Below are 23,533 nucleotides of genomic sequence, written 5' to 3'. Positions count from 1 at the left end.
AAAATGTTGCTGTTTTGCCAAAGTCCCGAATATTTCGCAATGGGATTTTTGTTTCGTTTGATGGTTGGACACTTTGTAACCGATTTCTTTTGGCAACTTTTGTAGGATCGTCTTCGTCGTCACAAGGTGGTGAGGGGAGCCCAAAAGGTGTGGCGCCGGGAATAGTCACAGTTAAAAACATGGAAGCTCTTTTCAAGGTGAAGCCAAACAGCACCCAATATTACAAACTATAACGTATCCCATTTTGTTCAAACTCCCAACCCTCCCAATAAGAAGCCCATTTCGTGTGTGAGAAGGGTGAGAAGAATTGCCAGGATCATCAAACCAGCACCACCATTACCAGGAGCGAAGCAATCATTGATGACCATTGTCCACCTGGCTCTTTTCCTTTTTTTTTTCGCCCGTCTGCCTGTTTGTCCTAATGAAGCGAAAGGCAATAACCATAACCGTTTGTATTTAGATTTCAGATGTCAGCCCCGTTGGAACCATCGCCTATCTCTCGGACGAGGAGAGCCTTTTACTCCGCGTCCGCAAAGGCTGGCAGTACATTTCGGTGAGTTGTTTCTCTCATTTTGGTGTTTCTTAGCGCGAAATTTTATTTTTGTAAGAATAAAATGACAATCAAAATAATTTTTCTCCTTTTTGGACGATTGATTGCGCCATAATGAAACAGATGGGGAAATTTGTGCCGTTGCCGACCCCGACGACGACGACGACAATTCCGCCGCCAACCACATTGAAAAAGTCGGCGCCCAGCGCTGCGGAGAACATTATCCCGAAAATCCCCAGAGTTCCCAGTGTAAGTTTAAAAAAAAAGAAAAAAAATTGGGATTTTGTTAATTTTTTTGAGGGAAAAACGAACCTTTACAGCCATCGTTATTTTGTTAAGCGTGTGCACTTGTATCGTTTTCGCTGTTACACAATTGCATCTCGTTTAATTCAATTGAGTCTTCTCCATTCATTGAATTCCAAATGCAGTTGCGGTTGGTGGCGTTGAACGAACCCTTTACTGGAAACATGGGCGGCATCCAGCGCGTGGACTTGGCCTGTTACAGACAGGCCCGTCAAGCCGGACTCAGAGTAAGTCGTCAAACAACCAAGCAACACCTTTTTTTCTTTTTCTCTTGTTCTTCGACTGTCTGATTTGAAAATCTAAACACAAAATCCAATTTTGTCTGACCATTTCCAGGGAACTTTTCGAGCCTTTTTAGCTTCGGGTGTCCAGAAACTTGACAAAATTGTCTGTCCACCCTACCGTGGGTATCCAGTCATCAATCTCAGGGTATGAGCAATAATATCATTAAGAATAAATATCTTTTCATCTTCTTCTTTTTTACTTTAACATTGTTATTCCTTTTCGACTAGGGTGAGATGCTATTCCGGACGTGGAACGATCTGTTCCACGGCGGGAGCGCCAGTGAATTATCCCCTGCCCGTCAGCTGCGACACGACATTTACAGTTTCAACAACCGCAACATCTTCGACGACATTGTCTGGCCGCAGAAGGTGGTCTGGCACGGAGCCGGGCCCAGTGGCGAACGCCAACTCGACTCGTACTGCGACGCCTGGACGTCCAGCGACGCCAAGACGCTCGGAGTGGCCGCCTCTCTCATCGCCTCTTCTCCGCCCTCTCACCAACAGCAGCAGCAGACGGGCGGCGGTGGCGGTGGCAAGTTGTTGGCCCAGGACAAATTCTCCTGTCAGAACCGATTCGTCGTCCTGTGCATCGAAGCCACTAGCCAAGTGGTCGCCAGTGGGTGGGTGAAGCGGGTGGTCGAGCATTTCGAACAGAAAACTATCTGAATACAACGACTTGTTGTCGAAAAAATAAGTATAATCTGTAATAAGGTAAAACAAATAAAAGAATTTACAAACTAGTCCCAATTTAAGTAAAAACTTCACCCTGATTCAACTCAGGTTTCTATTTTAAATAGTAATATTATTAATTTCCTTTTTCTTGTCTTGTAAAGTCAACTTTGATATTTCTCGTTTTTGTTTTGGTTTGGTATTGGTTACTTTTGGCATTTCGTTCATTTGATAGATGGCGTTGGCTTGACATAAACACCAGATTTCGCGCCATTTTTGTTATTTAAAAAGATTCTCAGTTTTGAAAAGTGACAACGCTGTTGAGAATTAACATTCACGGATTCAGGTAAACATTAACCAACATAACATTCACCCATCATTTTCGCGGCAGAAAGGTAACATTCAATGCTTAAACGAGTATGACTGTATAACAATGTGGCACCAACCAAAAGAAGAATCCTATTTGTCTTGTTATAATGTGTTAGTAAGCCCATGTGAAATTACTGGATTTAAAATCTTCCTTTCTATATTATTGACTTAAATTACAGGATTTTTCTTCGCTGTTGATGTTGGGAACCTGGAAACACTACAGATGTTCTTCTGGCCTTCACTCGCTAACAAGAGTGATTTACATCTTGTCCTCTTCCATGATGCATCTGTTCCTTGTGTACATCCATGTGAGTGTGGATGTATTCACGAGGACATGATTCATTCCTTTTCCCTCATCAAGTCTGCTGGACTTTATTCATCCAGTTAAAACAACTCGATTAAGGTAGGACTCAACAACCTTTTTTTCTTATCTGGTAGCTGTTCAATTTGTGCCATATTTTTACTTAATGGAGATTCAGGGGGTATTGAAGAGATGAAGAGTCACAATGAATAGTTCAATTTGTTACGTCTTCGCTGAACGATTTCTTACGTCAAAAGTACCTTGAGCGATTCTTTATTTTTCTGGTTGTTTTCCCTGTTGTTTCTCATAAAGAATCCAAACTTTCCTTTGAATTCTTGGATGATCAACTAAAACTTAAACATTTTTTTGTCTGGTGATTCATTTTCACCCTCGCTCGTCTCAATTTTGGGTTTCTCAATTAGATTTCTCTTTCTTTTGAAATGAAATGTTATTCCGGAATTTTTATCGGCGTCTTGAGTTCCCAAAAGCGCAAAAGCTACATATCATAACTCCCCCCCCTTTTTATACTTGTGTAGCGTGAGAATTGGCGTTTGCAATTGGGAGTTTTTTTTTTCTCATTCTGATTTCATCACGTATCAATTGACTTTCCTTTTGAATGATTTAAACAGTGAGTACCCAACTATCTCTCTGAAATGACTGTTGAAATGAAGGTATCAAACGGTATTCAGCAAAGTTTATTAGGGTATCCAACTGAAAACTCATTACAAAGGACAATAATAATTAAATGGAATAATTAGAATGGATGTCATTTAGCAAAAAGGCAATCGTTGCCTTGGCAGCATCTTTCTAAAAACATTTCAAGACTTGTCGTTTTTCATCTCGAGCTGCGGATGACGTTGAAGAAGTTGAAAAACGTCTGACGATGAAATTCGAACTTCGTGGCCGGGTTCCAACATTTTTTGGATGAGGTCGCGAACGGATTGCGGCTGAATTTCTGCGTAATTAGGGAAAATGTGTGATTAAACTTTAGGTTTCATTTTGATTTCGATTAGGTTAGATACAACGGGACTTACTGTCTAGATGAACGGGATTATTTGAAAGTATATTAGCGGATGCTACAACTCGAGAGCCGAAAAGATGTTGACCATTCAAAAGGTAGTAGCCGAAGACTAAGCCTTGAGCAAATACGTCGCTCTTGACTGTTCCTCTTTGATGTGCTGTTTCATCTTTTCCACTTTCTTCTTCTTGAATTTTGATTTTCAATATTTCAGGGGCATACCAATTATCGGTACCTCTGGTTGATCCACTGATAGAGTGACTTCCTCTTTCGTTGACCCGTTTGCTGAACCCGAAATCTGCCCATTTCATTAAAACGTTTTGGGTTGCTGGATCAACCCAGATGAGGACGTTTCCTGGTTTTATATCCCGATGGATAAAATTCATTTGGTGAATGTACTCGAGTCCTCCGGCCAATTGTTGGAGGACTTCAATTGCCGGTGGCATTGCTGGGCCATGGTATTTTTTCGGGTCATCATCTTCCAGGAATAATTTGTCCACTGAAGCGTTGCACAATTCGAGATAGAAATATCTAAAATAGGAAAATAGTTGTCAAAAGATTATTTTGATTTATTTTTGACGTCATAAGCTTTTTTTTTTACTTGAATACCGAATCACTTTCAACGTGAAACAACTTGACGACATTGGGATGATCAAGTTTATCTAACGCGTCTTCTTCTCGTCCGTTGCTCTCAATGTCACCTAATTTGATTCGTTTGACAGCCACCGGAATCCCACGCCAAACGTCTTGAAAAACTACGCCGAATCCTCCTTCGCCCAATTTCTTTTCATTGTCGAATTCTTTCACGTTCGACATGATGGGTGATCCAACGAAGGGACTTTTTTGTCATTTCACTGAACTGAAATGGTGTCGATTAGACTAATGAGTAATGACTCTGTAGCTTGTTTGTTTCTCTCGTTGGTGCGTCTGACTAATGTACGGGAGGTGGGGGGTCTCAATTGATAAGCGCACACATGTCATTCGTTTCCTTATCGTTTTACAACCGGAGCAAAAGATATTATCTAGGCAATTTTATCAAAGCTACAGAAAACTTTTCGTGTTGTCTTGAGAGGTAAACCGTTACTGGATATTAACCTCCACGTTTGTATTTCAATTTCGACATTTTTCGTCAACCCCTTCTGCCTGTGAGAATTCATTGGGGTTATTTTACCGAACAGGGCGCTCATGATGATGATAATATGAAAATACTCGTTTGGGTTTCTTCAGGTTTCTCAATTGGATTTCGCTTTCTCGTGTCATTGGCAATGATTGGTTGTTGACCGCGCTATTAACATCCCATCCTTTTGAATTGAATTCAATCAATTGAATATTTTTTATCGGTAGGGCCTACCTTTTTATCGGTAGATTCCCACAATGTATCGAGTCAGCGAGCGCATGTTGTTCCAAACATCACAAGCATTACAAATATTTAAAAAATGGTTAGTATAGTCAGTTCAGTTGAATTCGCAATTCCCGACTTGTTTTTCTTGTCGACGAATATTCGTGAAAAGGACCGAATTCTAAAGGTCAGTTTCTATTTTATTTCATTGTTTACTCGACTGTAAAATGGTGGGATATTCAAATTTAGTCAAAGCTTAGCTCTTTTGCCTTTCTTTTCGTGACAACGACCGAATGCCAACTCAAGTTTTTAATTAAAGTCACTGGTTACAGGTTACTGGATATTGCACTGGGATGTGCAATAAAAATTTTTTAATTAACTAAAAGGGGTTTTCCACTAGGCCGTAGTTGATGATAATCTAGATAATAGATGAAGCATTTAAATCTTCGCATTTAATTATGTTAGGCAAGTTAACCCAAGTCGGATTTGATCTGGCTGACTTCTTTTGCGACATCGGATGAAGAAATTCTTTTCTCTGGGTCGGGATGGATCATTTTCTTGATCAGGTCGCGAGCGCTTTGCCATTCTATTTCTGTATAAACATTAAAATGTAAGATTTAGAAAGTAATAAAATTTCATTCTCTTAAAGGTAAAACCGAAAATTAGAGATACATATTTAAAAATAGATATTTCAGATATACAGCGTGACTTACTCTCTAGGTTGACCGGTTTGTTATGGTATATGTTTGACTCAACAAGGCCAGCGAACAGATGACGTCCTTTTAAAAGATAGTAGCCAAAGACGAGCCCTTCGTTAAAGACGTCGCTTTTAACTGTTCCTCTTTGTTTGGCTTCAGTTCGACTAGTCTGTTGCTGTTTGTCGAGTATTTTCAGTATTTCCGGTGCAAACCATCCTTCTGCCCCTCTAATTTTAGTCACGGTGTAGCTTCCAGTTTCTTTTAGTTGTTTACTCAGCCCAAAATCGGTCCATTTCAACAAAACATTTTCGTGTTCCGGATTCACCCAGATGACGATGTTTTTGGGAGTAATATCCAAATGGATTACGTTTTCTTTGTGTATGTATTCTAATCCAGTAGCTAACTGAAGAAGAACGTCTTTTCGTGAGGGCATTGGTCCTCGATACTTTTTTGGATCCGTCTCACTTAAAAATAATTTGTCCAGGGAAGCTACGCACAATTCGATGGCGTAATATCTAAATATAGCCATTGAGCAAATAATGTAATTCATTTATATAAATTAAAAGTTTACCTATTCTTCAAGTCGCTTTCCACGTGGAAAAGTCTGATAACATTCGGATGATGTTTAAGTTTTTGCAGCGCTTCTTCCTCTTGTTTGATATCGGATAAAGGAATTATTTTGACAGCCACTTGAATGTTATTCCACTCGCCTTGGAAAACTGTGCCATAACCTCCCCTTCCCAATTCCTTTTTGAAATCAACTTTGATTTGTTTCAAACTTGAGGTATCATCCGCCATTGGAATATTGATTTGGTTGTCCTTAACCTTTAAAAATATTTTTTTCAATTTTATTTGTATAATAATTTTAATAATACTTTGATTATACCCTGATTTGTTCTAAGACTTCGGCGACATCCGACGACGTCATTCTTTTTTCAGGATTGGGCTCCAATATTTTCTTGATTAGATCTTGTATCGCCAGGTCATGGATTCCTATTCGGAAACGTATTTATTTTAGCTGATTTTAAATGCATTAGTTTTTGTAGAAAATCGTGAGTTACTTGGTAGGTTGACTGGTTTGTTTTCCCTTATGTTATAGACTATTTCAGTGGGAGATCCGAAAAGATGTTGGCCTCTCAACAGATAATATCCAAACACAAGTCCTTGAGCAAAGACGTTGCTCTTGACGGTTGGAATTAGTATATCGCCATCTCCGTTGTCCAGTAACTTTAGTAATTCTGGCGCTAACCAGTCATTTGTCGAATAATTTTTTTTTATTTTGCTGTCTCCTTTACTAAGTCGTAATCCGCCCCATTTCATCAGGACTTCATTGGTTGTTGTATTCGTCCAGAAGAGGACGTTTTGAGGTTTAATGTCCCGATGGATCAATCCCGTTTCGTGAATGTAGTAGAGTCCAATTGCCAATTGATAGAGAACATCTTCCGCTGGGGGCATCGACTCGAGATATTTTGAATGGTCATCATTTTTCAAGAATAATTGGTCCAGCGAGGCGGCACACAATTCCATTGCGTAATACCTGTAAATATTTATTTAACAAGGGGAATTTGTTCGTTTTTCAGTTTGATTCTTTGTTAGCCATTTCTTGTCTTGATTTGCCTGTATGTTGGGTCATCCTCGACGTATAACAGTTGAACGACATTCCGGTGGTTTAATCTCTGCAGTTCTTCTCTTCGTGTATGTCGTTTGACTTTGGATAGTTTGATTCGCTTGACTGCTACCTTTTCGTTATGAAACTCACCTAGAAAAACTTTTCCGTAATCTCCTCTTCCTAATATTGTCTCTATGTCAAATTTTTTAATAATCTGATTTGGAAGAATTACGCCAATTTGTGCCTCTAAATTAAAGTCGGGATTTTTTATTTCTTCCTGAATCTGGAAAAGTGATGAATATTCATTTTATTTTTCTTTAACACTATTTGTAATAAAACTTCCCGATTATAGTTATACCATGATTTGTATGAGCTGTTGGACGACATCTGATGAACTAATTCGTTTCACTGGGTTCGCTGTTAGCATTTTCTTGATAAGTTCAAGCATATTTTTCTCCTGGATTCCTATTGACATCGATTAGAATTGTTTTTAATTCGTTAATTAGCTCATCGTGTAAAAGAACTCAACTTACTTAACAGATTAACGGGGTTGTTCTCAATGGTATTTGTCTCAATCTGCATTCGGGAGCCAAAAAGATGAAGACCCTTCAACAGGAAATATCCAAAGACGAGCCCTTCGGCAAAAACATCCGATTTGACTGTCACTCTTTGTTGGAATTCTGTTTCATTGGCCGCTTCTTCGAGAAATTGCAGCAATAGTTCCGGAGCGAACCAGTTGTGGGTTCCTCTGATTCCACTCATGGAACAAGTTCCCCTTTCGTTGGCTTCTTTACTCAATCCAAATCCCGACCATTTCATCACGACTTCCTTGTTTACTGGATTCACCCAGATGAGGACGTTATGAGGTGTAATATTTCGATGGATTACTTTCATTTGGTGGATGTACTCGAGTCCAATGGCCAATTGATGAAGGACTTCAAAATCCTGTGGCATCTGGCCACGATATTTTCGCGTGTCGTCATCTTCCAAAAATAATCTGTCGAGTGAGGCTTCGCATAATTCAAGAACGTAATGCCTGAAATTGAAAGCGATATCATTTTAGGAACATTGCTCTTATTATGTTAATGTTACTTGAAATCTTGATCACTGTCTATGTGAAATAACTTGATGACATTTCGATGATTGAGTTTCAGCAAAGTTGATTCTTCCCGTTCGTTTGTTGAATTTTTCATAACTCGTTTGACGGCCACTGGAATCCCACGCCATTGCCCTTCAAATACGGTGCCATATCCTCCTTTTCCCAACAACTTGCTACGGTCGAACGTCAATGTGGATTTTCCAAACATGTCGAGTGATTTCGCTGAATTGTCTTTTGGTTGTAGGAAAATTCACTTTAACTTGTGAGGTGGGGGTGTTATCGGTCAACGAGATAATCTTCTATAGTTCTTTAATACAAAAAACAGTAAAGTTATATAGTAATAATCTCCTAAAACATATTTTAAAAATCAAAACTGACTTTCTGTTCGCCTGATGGACGAGGAAACACTTTAATTGTAAAGAAAAGGAAATCACTCGGGAATTTGATTCACGTAGATGCGGTGTACGATGCGAAGAACAAAACGTTAATCTTCAAGAAATGGAACACACAGACTGCGTTTTTATGCACGATCGATGCTGACGTGGCTCTGCCGCTCTGCCTTTAGGGTACAGACTGAAGGTCGCGGTTTACTCGTTTCCCTGACGCTTTATCAGATGCGTGCACATCACGTGCTCCGTCTCGTAGCTCGCCAGCTATTGCCTTTTAAGGAATATGTCAAGACCCTGTACTGAAACGGAAAACGATAAACGACCGTCACAGAAATGTCTTTTTTGAGTTTTTTTCTGTACAACTACCAATGCAGATATAGGGGAAATAAAATAAGGAAGATAAGACGTCTCCTAATTTTCAGAATGAAACAAATTTACCATTTCAATAATATCTGCTTGAAAGTGACTATCCTTTGCCCTTTGCATAGTTTATCGAGTTTATCTGCAGTTTTGCAATAATAAGAAACTAAATGTTATGTTCGTTCGGAAACTCTTTTTATGGAATCCAACTGATGAAAATAATTTACAATCAGATATAAAATAACAATAAAAACGTGTCATTAACAAAAAACGAAACCATTCGTCTTTTTTTTTGTCATTTTGGCAGTGCCGTGGGCAGTGTCAACGTGATAAAATGACTTTTTTTTATAAATTGACGTATATTTTAAATAAAAGGGCGTTTTTCAAACGTGTTATGTAATAGGGTATAGAGAAATACTGAGGGCAGAGTAAGGAAATGAAACTTCGTGGCCTGATTTTGTCTGTCTCGTTCATTATGTTGTTGTTGCTACTCTGGCTGGTGTCTGGTCACTTTTGAACACGCTCTGACATTTCCTGCTAAGCAATTACCTTGAACATTTTCTGTGATTCCAAGTGAATTAGTTTTTAAAATGCAGGTCTGTGTTTATGCAAATAGTTTTCCCCAATTGGTTTTAGAAGATTGGTGTCTGCATCGCGATGGGACGACAGCTGCTATTAGTTCACTTCCCTCTGACATAAGAATATTCAACTACAGGTGAAAGACGTCGGTTGATTAGTTTGTTGGTATTGCCAACTGCTGTGTTTTCCTTCCATTCTTCCATTTGAATATCGCTGTCTGGCGCTGTCCACCTTTTATTGGCCCATCTAATTTGTTCCTGTTTTTATTTTCAGGTAGGACTGATGCTGGAGTTTTGGTGAAACTGCCGAACATCCCAAAACAACTAACACGGTCATCTATCAACTTGGTGTTGTAGAGCCACAATTGTCCAGGACGTGAATGTTACTCTACGCCAAAAGCGATTAGCATTTTTCGGGGCCAGACCATTCAGTTTAATTGTCGTCATATGTGTAAGGTAGGATACCAATCGAAATTTATAGTTTTATTTCATGAATGGAAATGGTTGATTCCTATTCCACCTTTACTGTATTGCTATAGTCAATTTTTATATACTTTTTTCTGTTTATTCCTGTAGCTCATGATGTTGGGACTTTTTGTTGTGACATTGCTCCATGCTGAAGGTGTTGGCCGTTGGGGCGAATGGAATTGTCCGAAAAATTCCTCAACCCGTCGAAATGCTGGTGGACAACTTTATATGGCCCGCAAGAAAAATCATTACGTGAAGGACTTTTTTCCTCCCCATTCAGTGAGATTGACTATGGTCATCGGCAGCTTACATCTACGTCTTCTGAGAATGGGTAAGACAAAAGAAACCATCAGAATATTAACATCCGCCTATTTTGTTGTGTTTTGAGTGAAAACTTGTATATTTCGAGGGTCTCAATCTCAATTTTGTGGGTTGTTACGCAATGGTTTAATTTGTTATACCTTCGCCTCTCTTGCTGACCAATTAGGCGCAATCATCACAATCAAACCGCCAGTACGACTGCAATTGGCGTTGCACTACGACGCCAAATGGTTGGACGTTGCCGTGCGATTGGTGGAAATAACGGACCACTTTGTCTTTCGAGAGTCGGCCGTCAGTCCTGCATTGGCTGACTATTTTGTAGCTGTCATTCTAGAGGAATTCAACTGTATTCAGGTATATAAATGAAACTAGTTGGTCTCTACGTATTTTTTTGTTTTTCTTGTCTCTTTTTTATTTTTAAATTTTATGTTAAGTCGGTGAAAAGACGATTCTAAATTGCTCTTTTGTCAGTTTGTGTAGCGACGAGTCCTAAATGGAAAGATAACGGGTCGTGTCAATGCATTACTGACCAACGTTCTGCCACATGTTTTGCCGATCGCATTTCTTTGAGTCATGACAAGGTATAATTATAATATTACAGTGAGGACTGACGCAATTGTTATTAATATCAAATCCTTTGTTTAGAAACTGGCTTCCAAATTTGTTTCTTTACCAAAGGATACTTCGCATGAATTTGGAAATATCTCAAATGACGTCCAGCGACGTCAAGACGCTCGGAGTGGCCAACTCTTCTCCTTCCCACCAACAGCAGCTGCAGACGGGCGGCGGTGGCGGTGGCAAATTGTTGGCCCAGGACAAATTCTCCTCCTGTCAGAACCGATTCGTCGTCCTGTGCATCGAAGCCACCAGCCAAGGGGTGGCCACCGGTGGCAGTGGGCGGGTGAAGCGGACGGCCGAGCACATCATCTCGGAGGATCACTACCAAGCCCACCTTCAGTCGCTCTTTTAACTTGTTCATTTGTCGTGTTCCAGAAATCTCTCCCAGGCAAATTTTCGATTTCATTCTGAAAATGATTTGCAAAAAATGACCCACGAGTCGGCCAAAGACCCGAAGGCACTTCTTCGTCTCTGCATTTCCTTTTTTTTTTAAATGTTTTTCTAAACTTGGGCAGCTTTTTGGGGGGAATAAAAAACAATCCGACGACAATCGACCCAAAATGTCGTCGTTGGCAATTTATATATTTTTGAATTTATACCCCTTCCTTGTTTTTCTCTCGCCCCCCGAGGAATGATGAGATTGTCGGTGTGTGTGTTGCATCAGTCACAAAATGTGTGCTGCGTCCAAAGTCTTTGATATAACACGTATATAGCAACTACCAATTACCCTTGTTAGATGTCGCTGGCATCGCTTTGTTTTCTTGTCACGTCAGAACTCAGAAGTTCTTGCTGCTTTCATGCTGCTTTCTTCGTGATTTTCTTTATGTTTTTGGAATAAATTCAACGCCGTTTAAAATGTAAGTTTCTCTGATTCTGATTCTGATTCTTTTACTGTATAGTTTTTATTGCTTTGTCTTGTCTTGTTTTCTATTTGCAATTCTATTTTATACCCGACGACAATTGACTTATTTTCTTAAATTGTCTACAAATAATACTTGCTTTAAACTCTGTTCTGTGTCTGCGTAATAATTCCTTAATCAGGCCCTTCTGGCGAGTCGCAAACGAGGTGTCAAAATAGATATAACTTAAAAGTTTCCTTCTTCGTTAGTTTTGATCATTTTCAGCTGTCAAAATAGTCAGTTTCAGTTAATTTGCAGCATGGTTTGTACATCCCTGTAAACATTTTTCGGCAGTTTATGTGTGATAACTGACGATAACTATTCCACCAACAAAGCTCACTTGTTAGATTTTTAATTATGTGTTTTTATTTTCTACTTCCGGTTTTCTCATTTCTGTCAGTAGTTCAGTAAATATTCATCTGAGGCAAAAAAGAACCACATATTCGTGATCTTCGTCAAATTTGTGGTAAAGTTCATGTTTTCTTTTGTACGTACGCGTACTTCCGGTTTTGAGAATTTTCCTGAACTATAGTTCAGGAAAATTCTCGATTTTGGCCAAATTTTGGATTTCGTTTAAATCACACCTAATCGACCCCAAATTTCACGTAGATCACGAATATTTAGTTTATTTTGATGACAGCTCAATGGTTAAGGCGCTATCGCTTACTTCCGGTATACTTCCGGGAAATTTGCATAAAACTAGCAAGTGAGCTTTGTTCTCTGTACTTATCTCAAGATTGAATGCTAGGTTGTAGCAAACAAAAATGCAATTTTCAAGTTTTGCGAGCATCTTAAGTCCAGTCCTTAATAATGAGTTTTTAGGCGTGTCTAATAGATGGCGTGTTAATTGTTTGTGTCAGTTTTGGGCTTATGGCGGTTTGCTGTCAACAGTTAAGCTATCTTTTCTTCGAAAATTACCAATGGAATTACAGGTAAATTCGAGTGATTTCATCTGTAAATTCATTAAATTGTCGGTGATGTGTTCTATTCCGTGACTTAATGTATCTCATCAACTTACAGGAGAAAACGTGTTGAAAGGGTCGTGCAGCTTACTGCTGTGTGTTCAAAATCATTGTATTCTACTGAAGGTGCCATCAAAATGAAACAGGTAACAACCATTACTAGCTTTATCAATACAGTATTGCTGAAACATAAATTCTTCTCATCTTTTATTAGGATTCATCATAATTGTCTGCTGTTTGTATTGGACTTGCTAGATCGCCAATCCCAGCCATGCCCCAATTTTGAGTGTACACTACTAACTGTTTATTATTTCTAGATCATAGACGCCAAGCACATTGATGACAAAAACTATAAACAAGGTGACTAATTGTTTATTTTATTTACAGGTTCTTCATTACAGGTTTCTAACACATTGGCATGGCAGATTTGATGAGAAGTCATATTTAGAAGGAAAAGGACAAGGACCATACAGTCAACAAGGTTCCTTGTTTGCTAACCCGTTGGCTGCTACCCTTCAATCTCCCTGTTTACTTCCTTACACAGGTCCTATTGATTTGAGGTATTACTTTCTGTCGCTACAACCTTGTTTGAATTTTATTGTCATCAAATTAAATGTTCATTCTGCTTTTACAGGGTAACTCTTTCGCTACTGATGACATCAACTGTTATAAACTGACGAGAGAATGCTGCAATTCAAGACTGATGCATTGTGTAGTTGTTAGATAAATGGCAAGTGCATATCTGGGCTCCCTTCTTTTCTGTGGCCCCGTTTCCCTAACTAACCACTAACCAACGCCCGCCGGTGGTCACTCACCCGCTGTGAAACCAGGAGGAGGGGAGGGCTCTGGTCGAACGGGGACTTGGAAGGCGCATGATCCGATGAAAACTTTTGGAGGGTCATGAGTCTAACCCGGAAGCCTAGTATGACTACATCTCCCCAGTAAAACTTGCCTCGTACTTCTCTCTTCTTCTCGGTCCAGATAAATATCTCTGGGGGCCGTAGACATTTCCTATAACAGCATGTGCGAGTTAAAACAATGCATCCACTACCCAATGAAACAAATAGCCATGGTTTATTTTTTGTGGAAATCTCCGTCAGTCAAGTTACAAAGACGATGTAGATTTCCGCAAAACTTAACCACCGCTTTTTGTCTCATTGCCGCAGCGGTGGTGGCGGGTTGCGTTTAAACTCGTGCAGTAGTAAACCGTCTTGAACCGGACGCTCTGTTTATTGAAATTTTTGTACATTTTTAAAGGATAATAAAACTGTTTCATGTAATGTATTTTTTTTTATTTATTACAGATATTACATGGTTAAGGTTTAACATTGGTTTATAGGGTTAAGGGTATAGATTTAAGGGTTGGTAGGTGTATATTTACAGGGTTTGAAGGATTGGAAGGTATATATTTTTGGGGTTTGGAGATTAATTGGTAGGGATACATTTGTAGGGTTATAAATTAACTGAATTTCTATCCATACTTGAAATATCCCCCTCCAACATCCACCACTTTACTTTCCCAACCCCAAAAACATGTTTATATTTGACATGAACATCCCATTTTTTTTTTTGTTGCTTCTGAACTTATATACGGTAAACTGCAATAGTAACGATGACCATAATTTAACATAATATGATACAACTTCGGTAAAAAATCAGCACCAAGGAACGGCCAATTGAACTTGATGTAGAAATAAGATCTTTCACCAGCATAGGCTTCAACAACGCTCCACAGCGGACAGCAACTACGCGAACATAAAACACTAAACCTATAACCAAAATGAAATGAATTAATCTTGATGAATAAATTTCACTTCATGTTATTTACAATAGTTAAAGCCCTTAGCTGGCTGCATCAAATCCAAGAGTAAGTTGGGCAGCAACAAAAAAGGTAATACTTTTACGAGACACTGATAATCCTATTGATAAAAAAAAAAAACTCAATTACTATCAACTATCAAGGAAACAATGTCTTAATAAATTACTTAAACAAAAATGACAGAAGTTAAAGTAAACTATGCAAACACAATCCTTCAGAATAAAAGTTGCAAAAGAACCTACTGCTAGCAAGCACTTACAAGGTAGACAACTGAAAATTCTACAACAAATAAGTTAAGAGATAGTCACCGACTAACTAAGTCTGTAGTCTCACAGTTAGAAAGTTGAACATATTTACCTGAATAGTTCTGAAGTGTTCCTTACAAAATGTACAGCCGGTACAGGAAAAAGAGGAATTTATCCTTGGCATGGCTGTCCAATTTCAAAGAGCTCAATTTCACTTACATGAGGGAAGAAAAGAGTTACTTATAACAGGTAATCAAATGTGATTTTTATTACTTCTTTTCAGACCTGGAGTGTTACAATTCTGGCTCGGGCATCACTCAATGAGGGGAAAGAATTGAGGTAATTACTTGTTGTGATTGTGATGGGTAAATGATTTTCAATCTTTTTGTTGGTATCCAACTCTTTCGGCCACTATGTGCAGAACTCTAAAAACAAATAATGTGTAAAGCTTTATGAATATATCTATTATAATGCAGGGTCCTCACTTTTCAATGCTTGGCATTGTCTCTCAATAGTGGGTGGTGTCAAGTGAAGAAAGTTGGGGATCTTCATCAACTCTGCATTTGCAAATTTACCGGGTGGTGTGGGTCACGGAACTACCCAGCCCTGATGCAAGGGCAGCGGGACACTAGCTGGATGGCTGGATGGAAAGATCTGGCAACTGGCCAAACCAAGGGTCAGTCTTGGCATTTTGTTGGAACTGAAAGGTCTCTTGTGTACTTTGCGTCGGTATGATCTCATATTCAACGACTTGTTGGGACTCAGATCCAGCGAACGGAATTCGTCATCTGCTCATCTCCTACCTAATAAATTTTAACAGAAAGCCAGTTACAGCCTTTCAGCACATGCCATTCACGTGTAAATAATCTAATGATACTAAGCGCCAGTTGGAAAATCTGAAAGTTACCATCCACTTTCTGAATTCCTTTTTTTTTTGCGAAATGTGGGATAATTAGAAATGGGTCTAATTGACACAAACTGCTGAAAATTACGGAAAACACGTAGGTTGACAATTGCAGACATTTTATTTGACTCTTTTTTAGCAGACTAATAGACAAGTTTCATCGCCATCTATGATTCACATTTACAACTACTGATGTGGAACAACAATAAGTCTTCGTTATGTAAGACCGCCGCCATTTTTTTTTAGCACTGATTCAGTGATTCTGATTGTGATTGTTGATTGAAAGGTATCGTCAGATAATCCGTACGGCGTATTTTTCTTCCTTACAGTTTTCTTCATAAAAATGTTATTTCCTTTTTGGATTGTTAGATGTGAGTGAATCTTAATTATTTGTGTGTGAATTTAGTTATTTGTGTGGTAACCTAGCCTATTAATTTTTACTTGGAAATTTCAGCTGATCATGTGGCCTACATTTTGCCAAGATGTCGTCTCTTTTTCCTGTACGTACCGGCTGTACGTTTTGTAAGAAACACTTCAGAACAAATCAGGTATATATGTTCAACTTTCTAACTCTGAGACTTTGACTATGTCTTAACTTTCCTGTTGTAGAACTTTAGTTGTCTACCTTGGAAAAGCTTGCTGTAGGATCCTTTGCAACATATATTCCAAAGGATTCGGGTAGTTAACTTTAACTTCTGTCACTTTTTGTCATTTGAGACGCTGTGTCCTTGATAGTAATTGTGTTTTTTTTTGTGATAGACAGTCTGGTAAAGTTTGAGCTTCGTCGTTGCTGCCCAATGTACACATGGATTTGATGCAGCCAGCTGGTAAAGGGTGTTCCTCTTGCTACCTGTACTCTTGTGTGTTTCATCAAATGAAGAAACATGAACAACTGAAGTAATTATTTCAATCAACTTTCTAATTGTCGGGCTGATTCAAAAGCTTGCTTACTGTCACTGAGAGGTTTCATAGTTTAGCTATACTTGTGTCATTTTTGTTATTATTGCATGAGAATTTACTGCTAGATAGTAACTGATTTTTTTTAAGCAGGATTAACTTGCAGTTAAAGTCTTAGCTTCTCTTCCTTCTTTGTTGTAGCTTGAATCACACATTTAGTTTTTGTTTCAACAAAAGCTATCAGATATTGTTTTCAGAATATTTGGTTTATCTAAAACCGCACAGAGCGTCATTAATTTGTCTGTCAGACAGCATTTCCATTGATGGTGAAGATTAATTCAATTAATTTTGGTTACAGGTTCATCGTGTATGTTCGCGTAGTTGCTGTCTACGTTGTTGAAGCCTATGCTGGTGAAAGATCTTATTTCTACATCAAGTTCAATTGGCCGTTCCTTGGTGCTGATTTTTTACCGAAGTTGTATCATATTATGTTAAATTATGGTCATCGTTACTATTGCAGTTTACCGTATATAAGTTCAGAAGCAACAAAAAAAAAAATGGGATGTTCATGTCAAATATAAACATGTTTTTGGGGTTGGGAAAGTAAAGTGGTGGATGTTGGAGGGGGATATTTCAAGTATGGATAGAAATTCAGTTAATTTATAACCCTACAAATGTATCCCTACCAATTAATCTCCAAACCCCAAAAATATATACCTTCCAATCCTTCAAACCCTGTAAATATACACCTACCAACCCTTAAATCTATACCCTTAACCCTATAAACCAATGTTAAACCTTAACCATGTAATATCTGTAATAAATAAAAAAAAATACATTACATGAAACAGTTTTATTATCCTTTAAAAATGTACAAAAATTTCAATAAACAGAGCGTCCGGTTCAAGACGGTTTACTACTGCACGAGTTTAAACGCAACCCGCCACCACCGCTGCGGCAATGAGACAAAAAGCGGTGGTTAAGTTTTGCGGAAATCTACATCGTCTTTGTAACTTGACTGACGGAGATTTCCACAAAAAATAAACCATGGCTATTTGTTTCATTGGGTAGTGGATGCATTGTTTTAACTCGCACATGCTGTTATAGGAAATGTCTACGGCCCCCAGAGATATTTATCTGGACCGAGAAGAAGAGAGAAGTACGAGGCAAGTTTTACTGGGGAGATGTAGTCATACTAGGCTTCCGGGTTAGACTCATGACCCTCCAAAAGTTTTCATCGGATCATGCGCCTTCCAAGTCCCCGTTCGACCAGAGCCCTCCCCTCCTCCTGGTTTCACAGCGGGTGAGTGACCACCGGCGGGCGTTGGTTAGTGGTTAGTTAGGGAAACGGGGCCACAGAAAAGAAGGGAGCCCAGATATGCACTTGCCATTTATCTAACAACTACACAATGCATCAGTCTTGAATTGCAGCATTCTCTCGTCAGTTTATAACAGTTGATGTCATCAGTAGCGAAAGAGTTACCCTGTAAAAGCAGAATGAACATTTAATTTGATGACAATAAAATTCAAACAAGGTTGTAGCGACAGAAAGTAATACCTCAAATCAATAGGACCTGTGTAAGGAAGTAAACAGGGAGATTGAAGGGTAGCAGCCAACGGGTTAGCAAACAAGGAACCTTGTTGACTGTATGGTCCTTGTCCTTTTCCTTCTAAATATGACTTCTCATCAAATCTGCCATGCCAATGTGTTAGAAACCTGTAATGAAGAACCTGTAAATAAAATAAACAATTAGTCACCTTGTTTATAGTTTTTGTCATCAATGTGCTTGGCGTCTATGATCTAGAAATAATAAACAGTTAGTAGTGTACACTCAAAATTGGGGCATGGCTGGGATTGGCGATCTAGCAAGTCCAATACAAACAGCAGACAATTATGATGAATCCTAATAAAAGATGAGAAGAATTTATGTTTCAGCAATACTGTATTGATAAAGCTAGTAATGGTTGTTACCTGTTTCATTTTGATGGCACCTTCAGTAGAATACAATGATTTTGAACACACAGCAGTAAGCTGCACGACCCTTTCAACACGTTTTCTCCTGTAAGTTGATGAGATACATTAAGTCACGGAATAGAACACATCACCGACAATTTAATGAATTTACAGATGAAATCACTCGAATTTACCTGTAATTCCATTGGTAATTTTCGAAGAAAAGATAGCTTAACTGTTGACAGCAAACCGCCATAAGCCCAAAACTGACACAAACAATTAACACGCCATCTATTAGACACGCCTAAAAACTCATTATTAAGGACTGGACTTAAGATGCTCGCAAAACTTGAAAATTGCATTTTTGTTTGCTACAACCTAGCATTCAATCTTGAGATAAGTACAGAGAACAAAGCTCACTTGCTAGTTTTATGCAAATTTCCCGGAAGTATACCGGAAGTAAGCGATAGCGCCTTAACCATTGAGCTGTCATCAAAATAAACTAAATATTCGTGATCTACGTGAAATTTGGGGTCGATTAGGTGTGATTTAAACGAAATCCAAAATTTGGCCAAAATCGAGAATTTTCCTGAACTATAGTTCAGGAAAATTCTCAAAACCGGAAGTACGCGTACGTACAAAAGAAAACATGAACTTTACCACAAATTTGACGAAGATCACGAATATGTGGTTCTTTTTTGCCTCAGATGAATATTTACTGAACTACTGACAGAAATGAGAAAACCGGAAGTAGAAAATAAAAACACATAATTAAAAATCTAACAAGTGAGCTTTGTTGGTGGAATAGTTATCGTCAGTTATCACACATAAACTGCCGAAAAATGTTTACAGGGATGTACAAACCATGCTGCAAATTAACTGAAACTGACTATTTTGACAGCTGAAAATGATCAAAACTAACGAAGAAGGAAACTTTTAAGTTATATCTATTTTGACACCTCGTTTGCGACTCGCCAGAAGGGCCTGATTAAGGAATTATTACGCAGACACAGAACAGAGTTTAAAGCAAGTATTATTAGTAGATATTTTAAGAAAATAAGTCAATTGTCGTTGGGTAATAAAATAGAATTGTAAATAGAAAACAAGACAAGACAAAGCAACCAAAATAAACTATACAGTAAAAGAATCAGAATGAGAGAAACTTACATTTTAAATGGCGTTGAATTTATTCCCAAAACATAAAGAAAATCACGAAGAAAGCAGCATGAAAAGCAGCAAGAACTTCTGACGTGACAAGAAAACAAAGCGATGCCAGCGACATCTAACAAGGGTAATTGGTAGTTGCTATATACGTGTTATATCAAAGACTTTGGACGCAGCACACATTTTGTGACTGATGCAACACACACACCGACAATCTCATCATTCCTCGGGGGGCGAGAGAAAGACAAGGAAGGGGTTAAAGTTCAAAAATATATAAATTGCCAACGACGACATTTTGGGTCGATTGTCGTCGGATTGTTTTTTATTCCCCCCCAAAAAGCTGCCCAAGTTTAGAAAAACATTTTTAAAAAAAAAAGGAAATGCAGAGACGAAGAAGTGCCTTCGGGTCTTTGGCCGACTCGTTGGTCATTTTTTTTGCAAATCATTTTCAAAATGAAATCGAAAATTTGCCTGGGAGAGATTTCTGGAACACGACAAATGAACATTTTAAAAGAGCGACTGAAGGTGGGCTTGGTAGTGATCCTCCGAGATGATGTGCTCGGCCGTCCGCTTCACCCGCCCACTGCCACCGGTGGCCACCCCTTGGCTGGTGGCTTCGATGCACAGGACGACGAATCGGTTCTGACAGGAGAATTTGTCCTGGGCCAACAATTTGCCACCGCCACCGCCGCCCGTCTGCTGCTGCTGCTGTTGATGGGCCGGAGAAGAGGCGATGAGAGAGGCGGCCACTCCGAGCGTCTTGGCGTCGCTGGACGTCATTTGAGATATTTCCAAATTCATGCAAAGTATCCTTTGGTAAAGAAACAAATTTGGAAGCCAGTTTATAAACAAAGGATTTGATATTAATAACAATTGCGTCAGTCCTCACTGTAATATAATAATTATACCTTGTGATAACTCAAAGAAATGCGATCGGCAAAACATGTGGCAGAACGTTGGTCAGAAATGCGTTTGACACGACCCGTTATCTTTCCATTTCGGAATCTCGTCACTACACAAAATGAAAAAAGCGCAAGTTTAGAATCGTCTTTTCACCGACTTAACATAAAATTTAAAAATAAAAAAGAGACAAGAAAAACAAAAAAATACGTAGAGACCAACTAGTTTCACTTATATACCTGAATACAGTTGAATTCCTCTAGAACGACAGCTAAAAAATTGGCAGCCAATGCAGGACCGACGGCCGACTCTCGGAAAAAGACAAAGTGGTCCGTTATTTCCACCAATCGCACGGCAACGTCCAACCATTTGGCGTCGTAGTGCAACACCAATTGCAGTCGTACCGGCGGTTTGATTGTGATGATTGCGCCTAATTGGTCAGCAAGAAAGGCGAAGGTATAACAAATTAAACCATTGCGTAACAACCCACAAAATTGAGATTGAGACCCTCGAAATATATATACAAGTTTTCACTCAAAACACAACAAAATAGGCGGATAGTTGATATTCTGATGGTTTCTTTTGTCTTACCCATTCTCAGAAGATGTAAGCTGCCGATGACCATAGTCAATCTCACTGAATGGGGAGGAAAAAAGTCCTTCACCTAATGATTTTTCTTGAGGGCCATTAAGTTGTCCATCAGCATTTCGACAGGTTGAGGAATTCTTCGGACAATCTAACAACACAATTAATCAGTCTTGGATTACAGCATTCTCTCAACGTCGGTTTTCAGTTTCACCAATGGAGTCCGTGATCAGTATAGCGAAGTATTACCACGTGATGGGAGTGATGTGATCATGAAGTGAAGAAGTGATGGGAGTTTCGTTCAAAAAGTTTTTCACATTTCATCTGGCGGTTTCTCATTGTTGAAACTGAGGCAGCTGTCTGGTGGTGATGAACAGGAAAACTTAAATAGTCGGTGAATGATGTCACCAACCGGCAGCAACAACTGAAAAGAAAAGACAATAAATTTGTGAATTAAGTGACGTAATACTTGTCGATTCTCTTGTAATTGTGGTTGACATTTGAAGAAATGCCAAGCTAAGTAAACTTTAATTTTGAAAAAGTTGCTTCGAGACATCGAGTAAACATGTGAATAAAATTCATCTGTCCACTCTATTAGCCACACAATGTTTTTAAAGTTAACTAATAACCACGCTCACCTAAGACATTTATAAGGCAAATAATCAGGTTAAACAGTGTAACGGTGATAACTTCATTGTTTACACACACACACACACAAAAACTAATTTTAGCGACTAATCCCATGATATCACACACTCGTAATCAGACGCCAAGTCCAACAGTCGCTGACGGACACAATATGAAAAATGAGATCTCGGGTGCTGGTTCAATAAGGGAGGCTCATTTCTTATCATTTCTCCGCCACAAAAATAGAAAATCTATTGGCATCCATTCAGTCAAAGTGCTGAAACCAACTCCAACGTACATGCAGAGTGTAGGCACAGTCACAAACAACGAAAAAGCAAGGTTTATAATTGTTGTAAAAACATCAGAGTATCAAATGAACATACCATGAAGTGCTCACGCGTTCAATTCTATTTCGTTTGGTGGTTGGCTGCTGTTGGTAGTGGCAGTTGTTGGTATGATCGCAACGACGAGCAAAAATTGCTCTTCGTGCCCGATGCCGATAACGAACCTGACGTGGAGCACGAAATATCGGAACCTGGGCTTTTTCGATTTTTACTAGACGAAGAAACTTTGGAAATTTTGGAATACACTGGAGCTGAACTACCTGACACGCCGGACGTATTAAAAGACATCGACAAAGAGTCGAAAATCAAGGAATTCGAAATCCACCAGAGCAGCACGGGCAAAGCTGATGCAGGAGGAGCCATCCACACTTTCGTCGTCTTCAAAACGGCCAGTCAAATAGACGGAGACGATTGGTGGTCGTTGGAAAAGAACCTGGAATGCATCATCTTGCAGAGATCCGGCAACAAGAATGACGTCAAGCGCAAATTGGATGGCGCAGAGCGAATCAAAGTGAAACCTATTAAAGAAAATTTGAAAGGAAAAGGTACGATTAAAGATCTATTAGCATTACTTTGGGCCCATCAAATCGTTGCAGAAAACTTGGATGCCGACGACTCCAACTGCCAGACCTTTGTCACTTTGGTCATCAAACGAATGACTGGATATGAAAACGAGGGTTATTTCAAATGCTCTTCTCCTCATGAAAGTGAACGAAAAACCATTTCACTGGATTCCATTAACAGGCTATCAAATGTGAACGAATGGCACCCTTTATTCACTTTCATTTATTTAGAAAAGACCGAGCTTGTTGATGCATTGACGGAGAGTGAACAGTTGGACATTGATTTCTTCCTTAGGGCAGGAAGTTTGCTAAATAATGCGATTACACTTTCGAAAACCAAAATGGTTGAACATTTTCTAAAACCTCCGTATAGTGCCGATCCCACAATAGGCGACGCATCAAACGGGATGAACAAACTTGAAACAGCGGCCATGTACGCAACGAAGACGGAGATTTTTGATTTGCTACTAGCACACTACAAAGTCAATATCGACGATGTAGACGAATCCGGACAAACTGCGCTTCACACTGCCGTTTTTGCATGCAACGCCATCGCCGTCAAATATTTGATAAACAAAGGAGCCAATCCCAACATAATCGACAACAACGGGATGTCTCCTCTTCATGTGGCAACATGGGAGAGAGTACACGGTAATGCCATCATCGATCTACTTCTGGAATTTAAAAAAGTCAAAGG

General features: G+C 39.1%; 4 protein-coding genes, 1 long non-coding RNA gene and 1 pseudogene across 9 annotated transcripts in view; 2 read left to right on the top strand and 4 right to left on the bottom strand.

Annotated features, from left to right (window-relative positions):
• Positions 1-1,877, top strand: part of LOC124190689 (collagen alpha-1(XVIII) chain-like) — a 107,633-nt gene extending 105,756 nt beyond the window's left edge. Inside the window, exons 14-19 of one of the 2 annotated variants that reach the window (XM_046583526.1) lie at positions 106-197; positions 461-553; positions 674-799; positions 979-1,080; positions 1,190-1,282; positions 1,366-1,877. In XM_046583526.1, the coding sequence (XP_046439482.1) occupies positions 106-197; positions 461-553; positions 674-799; positions 979-1,080; positions 1,190-1,282; positions 1,366-1,803 (944 nt within the window). In that variant the 3' untranslated portion in view covers positions 1,804-1,877. The remainder of the gene's footprint in view (positions 1-105; positions 198-460; positions 554-673; positions 800-978; positions 1,081-1,189; positions 1,283-1,365) is intronic. The other variant, XM_046583524.1, reaches the window with a different exon arrangement.
• A 1,326-nt stretch (positions 1,878-3,203) lies between these two features.
• Positions 3,204-4,420, bottom strand: LOC124190697 (serine/threonine-protein kinase/endoribonuclease IRE2-like). The gene is made up of 3 exons (XM_046583540.1): positions 4,096-4,420; positions 3,511-4,025; positions 3,204-3,431 (listed from the first exon to the last, which is right to left on the bottom strand). The coding sequence occupies exons 1-3, from the start codon at positions 4,308-4,310 to the stop codon at positions 3,295-3,297; spliced, it is 867 nt and encodes a 288-aa protein (XP_046439496.1). The 5' UTR covers positions 4,311-4,420; the 3' UTR covers positions 3,204-3,294.
• A 669-nt stretch (positions 4,421-5,089) lies between these two features.
• On the bottom strand, positions 5,090-8,802 carry LOC124190693 (dual specificity protein kinase zak2-like). 3 transcript variants are annotated; one of them, XM_046583529.1, is made up of 10 exons: positions 8,618-8,802; positions 8,233-8,546; positions 7,674-8,176; positions 7,499-7,605; positions 7,149-7,423; positions 6,593-7,068; positions 6,418-6,524; positions 6,103-6,356; positions 5,547-6,046; positions 5,090-5,425 (listed from the first exon to the last, which is right to left on the bottom strand). In XM_046583529.1, the coding sequence occupies exons 2-10, from the start codon at positions 8,445-8,447 to the stop codon at positions 5,304-5,306; spliced, it is 2,559 nt and encodes an 852-aa protein (XP_046439485.1). In that variant the 5' UTR covers positions 8,448-8,546; positions 8,618-8,802; the 3' UTR covers positions 5,090-5,303. The 3 variants fall into 3 exon arrangements, with proteins under 3 accessions (XP_046439485.1, XP_046439486.1, XP_046439488.1); XM_046583530.1 differs by having other exon boundaries at positions 8,233-8,543; positions 8,618-8,781; XM_046583532.1 differs by having other exon boundaries at positions 8,233-8,538; positions 8,618-8,781.
• An 826-nt stretch (positions 8,803-9,628) lies between these two features.
• On the top strand, positions 9,629-13,502 carry LOC124190706. The gene is made up of 10 exons (XR_006873033.1): positions 9,629-9,703; positions 9,841-10,022; positions 10,143-10,365; positions 10,522-10,709; positions 10,827-10,936; positions 11,001-11,830; positions 12,893-12,980; positions 13,049-13,194; positions 13,260-13,394; positions 13,469-13,502. It is a non-coding gene; the product is annotated as an uncharacterized LOC124190706 (long non-coding RNA).
• Positions 13,503-14,173: 671 nt separating this feature from the next.
• Positions 14,174-15,935, bottom strand: LOC124190701 (annotated as a pseudogene).
• A 2,214-nt stretch (positions 15,936-18,149) lies between these two features.
• LOC124190698 lies at positions 18,150-22,435 on the bottom strand. 2 transcript variants are annotated; one of them, XM_046583542.1, is made up of 6 exons: positions 22,313-22,435; positions 21,552-21,726; positions 21,309-21,453; positions 20,957-21,147; positions 20,726-20,829; positions 20,187-20,661 (listed from the first exon to the last, which is right to left on the bottom strand). In XM_046583542.1, exons 2-6 carry the CDS (start codon positions 21,574-21,576, stop codon positions 20,266-20,268), a joined length of 861 nt encoding a protein of 286 aa, XP_046439498.1. In that variant the 5' UTR covers positions 21,577-21,726; positions 22,313-22,435; the 3' UTR covers positions 20,187-20,265. The 2 variants fall into 2 exon arrangements, 1 of the variants encoding a protein (XP_046439498.1); XR_006873031.1 differs by lacking the exons at positions 20,187-20,661; positions 20,726-20,829; positions 20,957-21,147; ... (1 more) ...; positions 21,552-21,726; positions 22,313-22,435 and adding exons at positions 18,150-18,183; positions 18,258-18,430; positions 18,530-18,603; positions 18,672-18,759; positions 18,848-19,120.
• Positions 22,436-23,533: the final 1,098 nt, after the last annotated feature.

This window comes from Daphnia pulex, chromosome 3, assembly GCF_021134715.1.
Source record: "Daphnia pulex isolate KAP4 chromosome 3, ASM2113471v1".
NCBI lineage: Eukaryota > Metazoa > Arthropoda > Branchiopoda > Diplostraca > Daphniidae > Daphnia > Daphnia pulex.
This window is presented reverse-complemented; position numbering and strand designations above follow the sequence as displayed.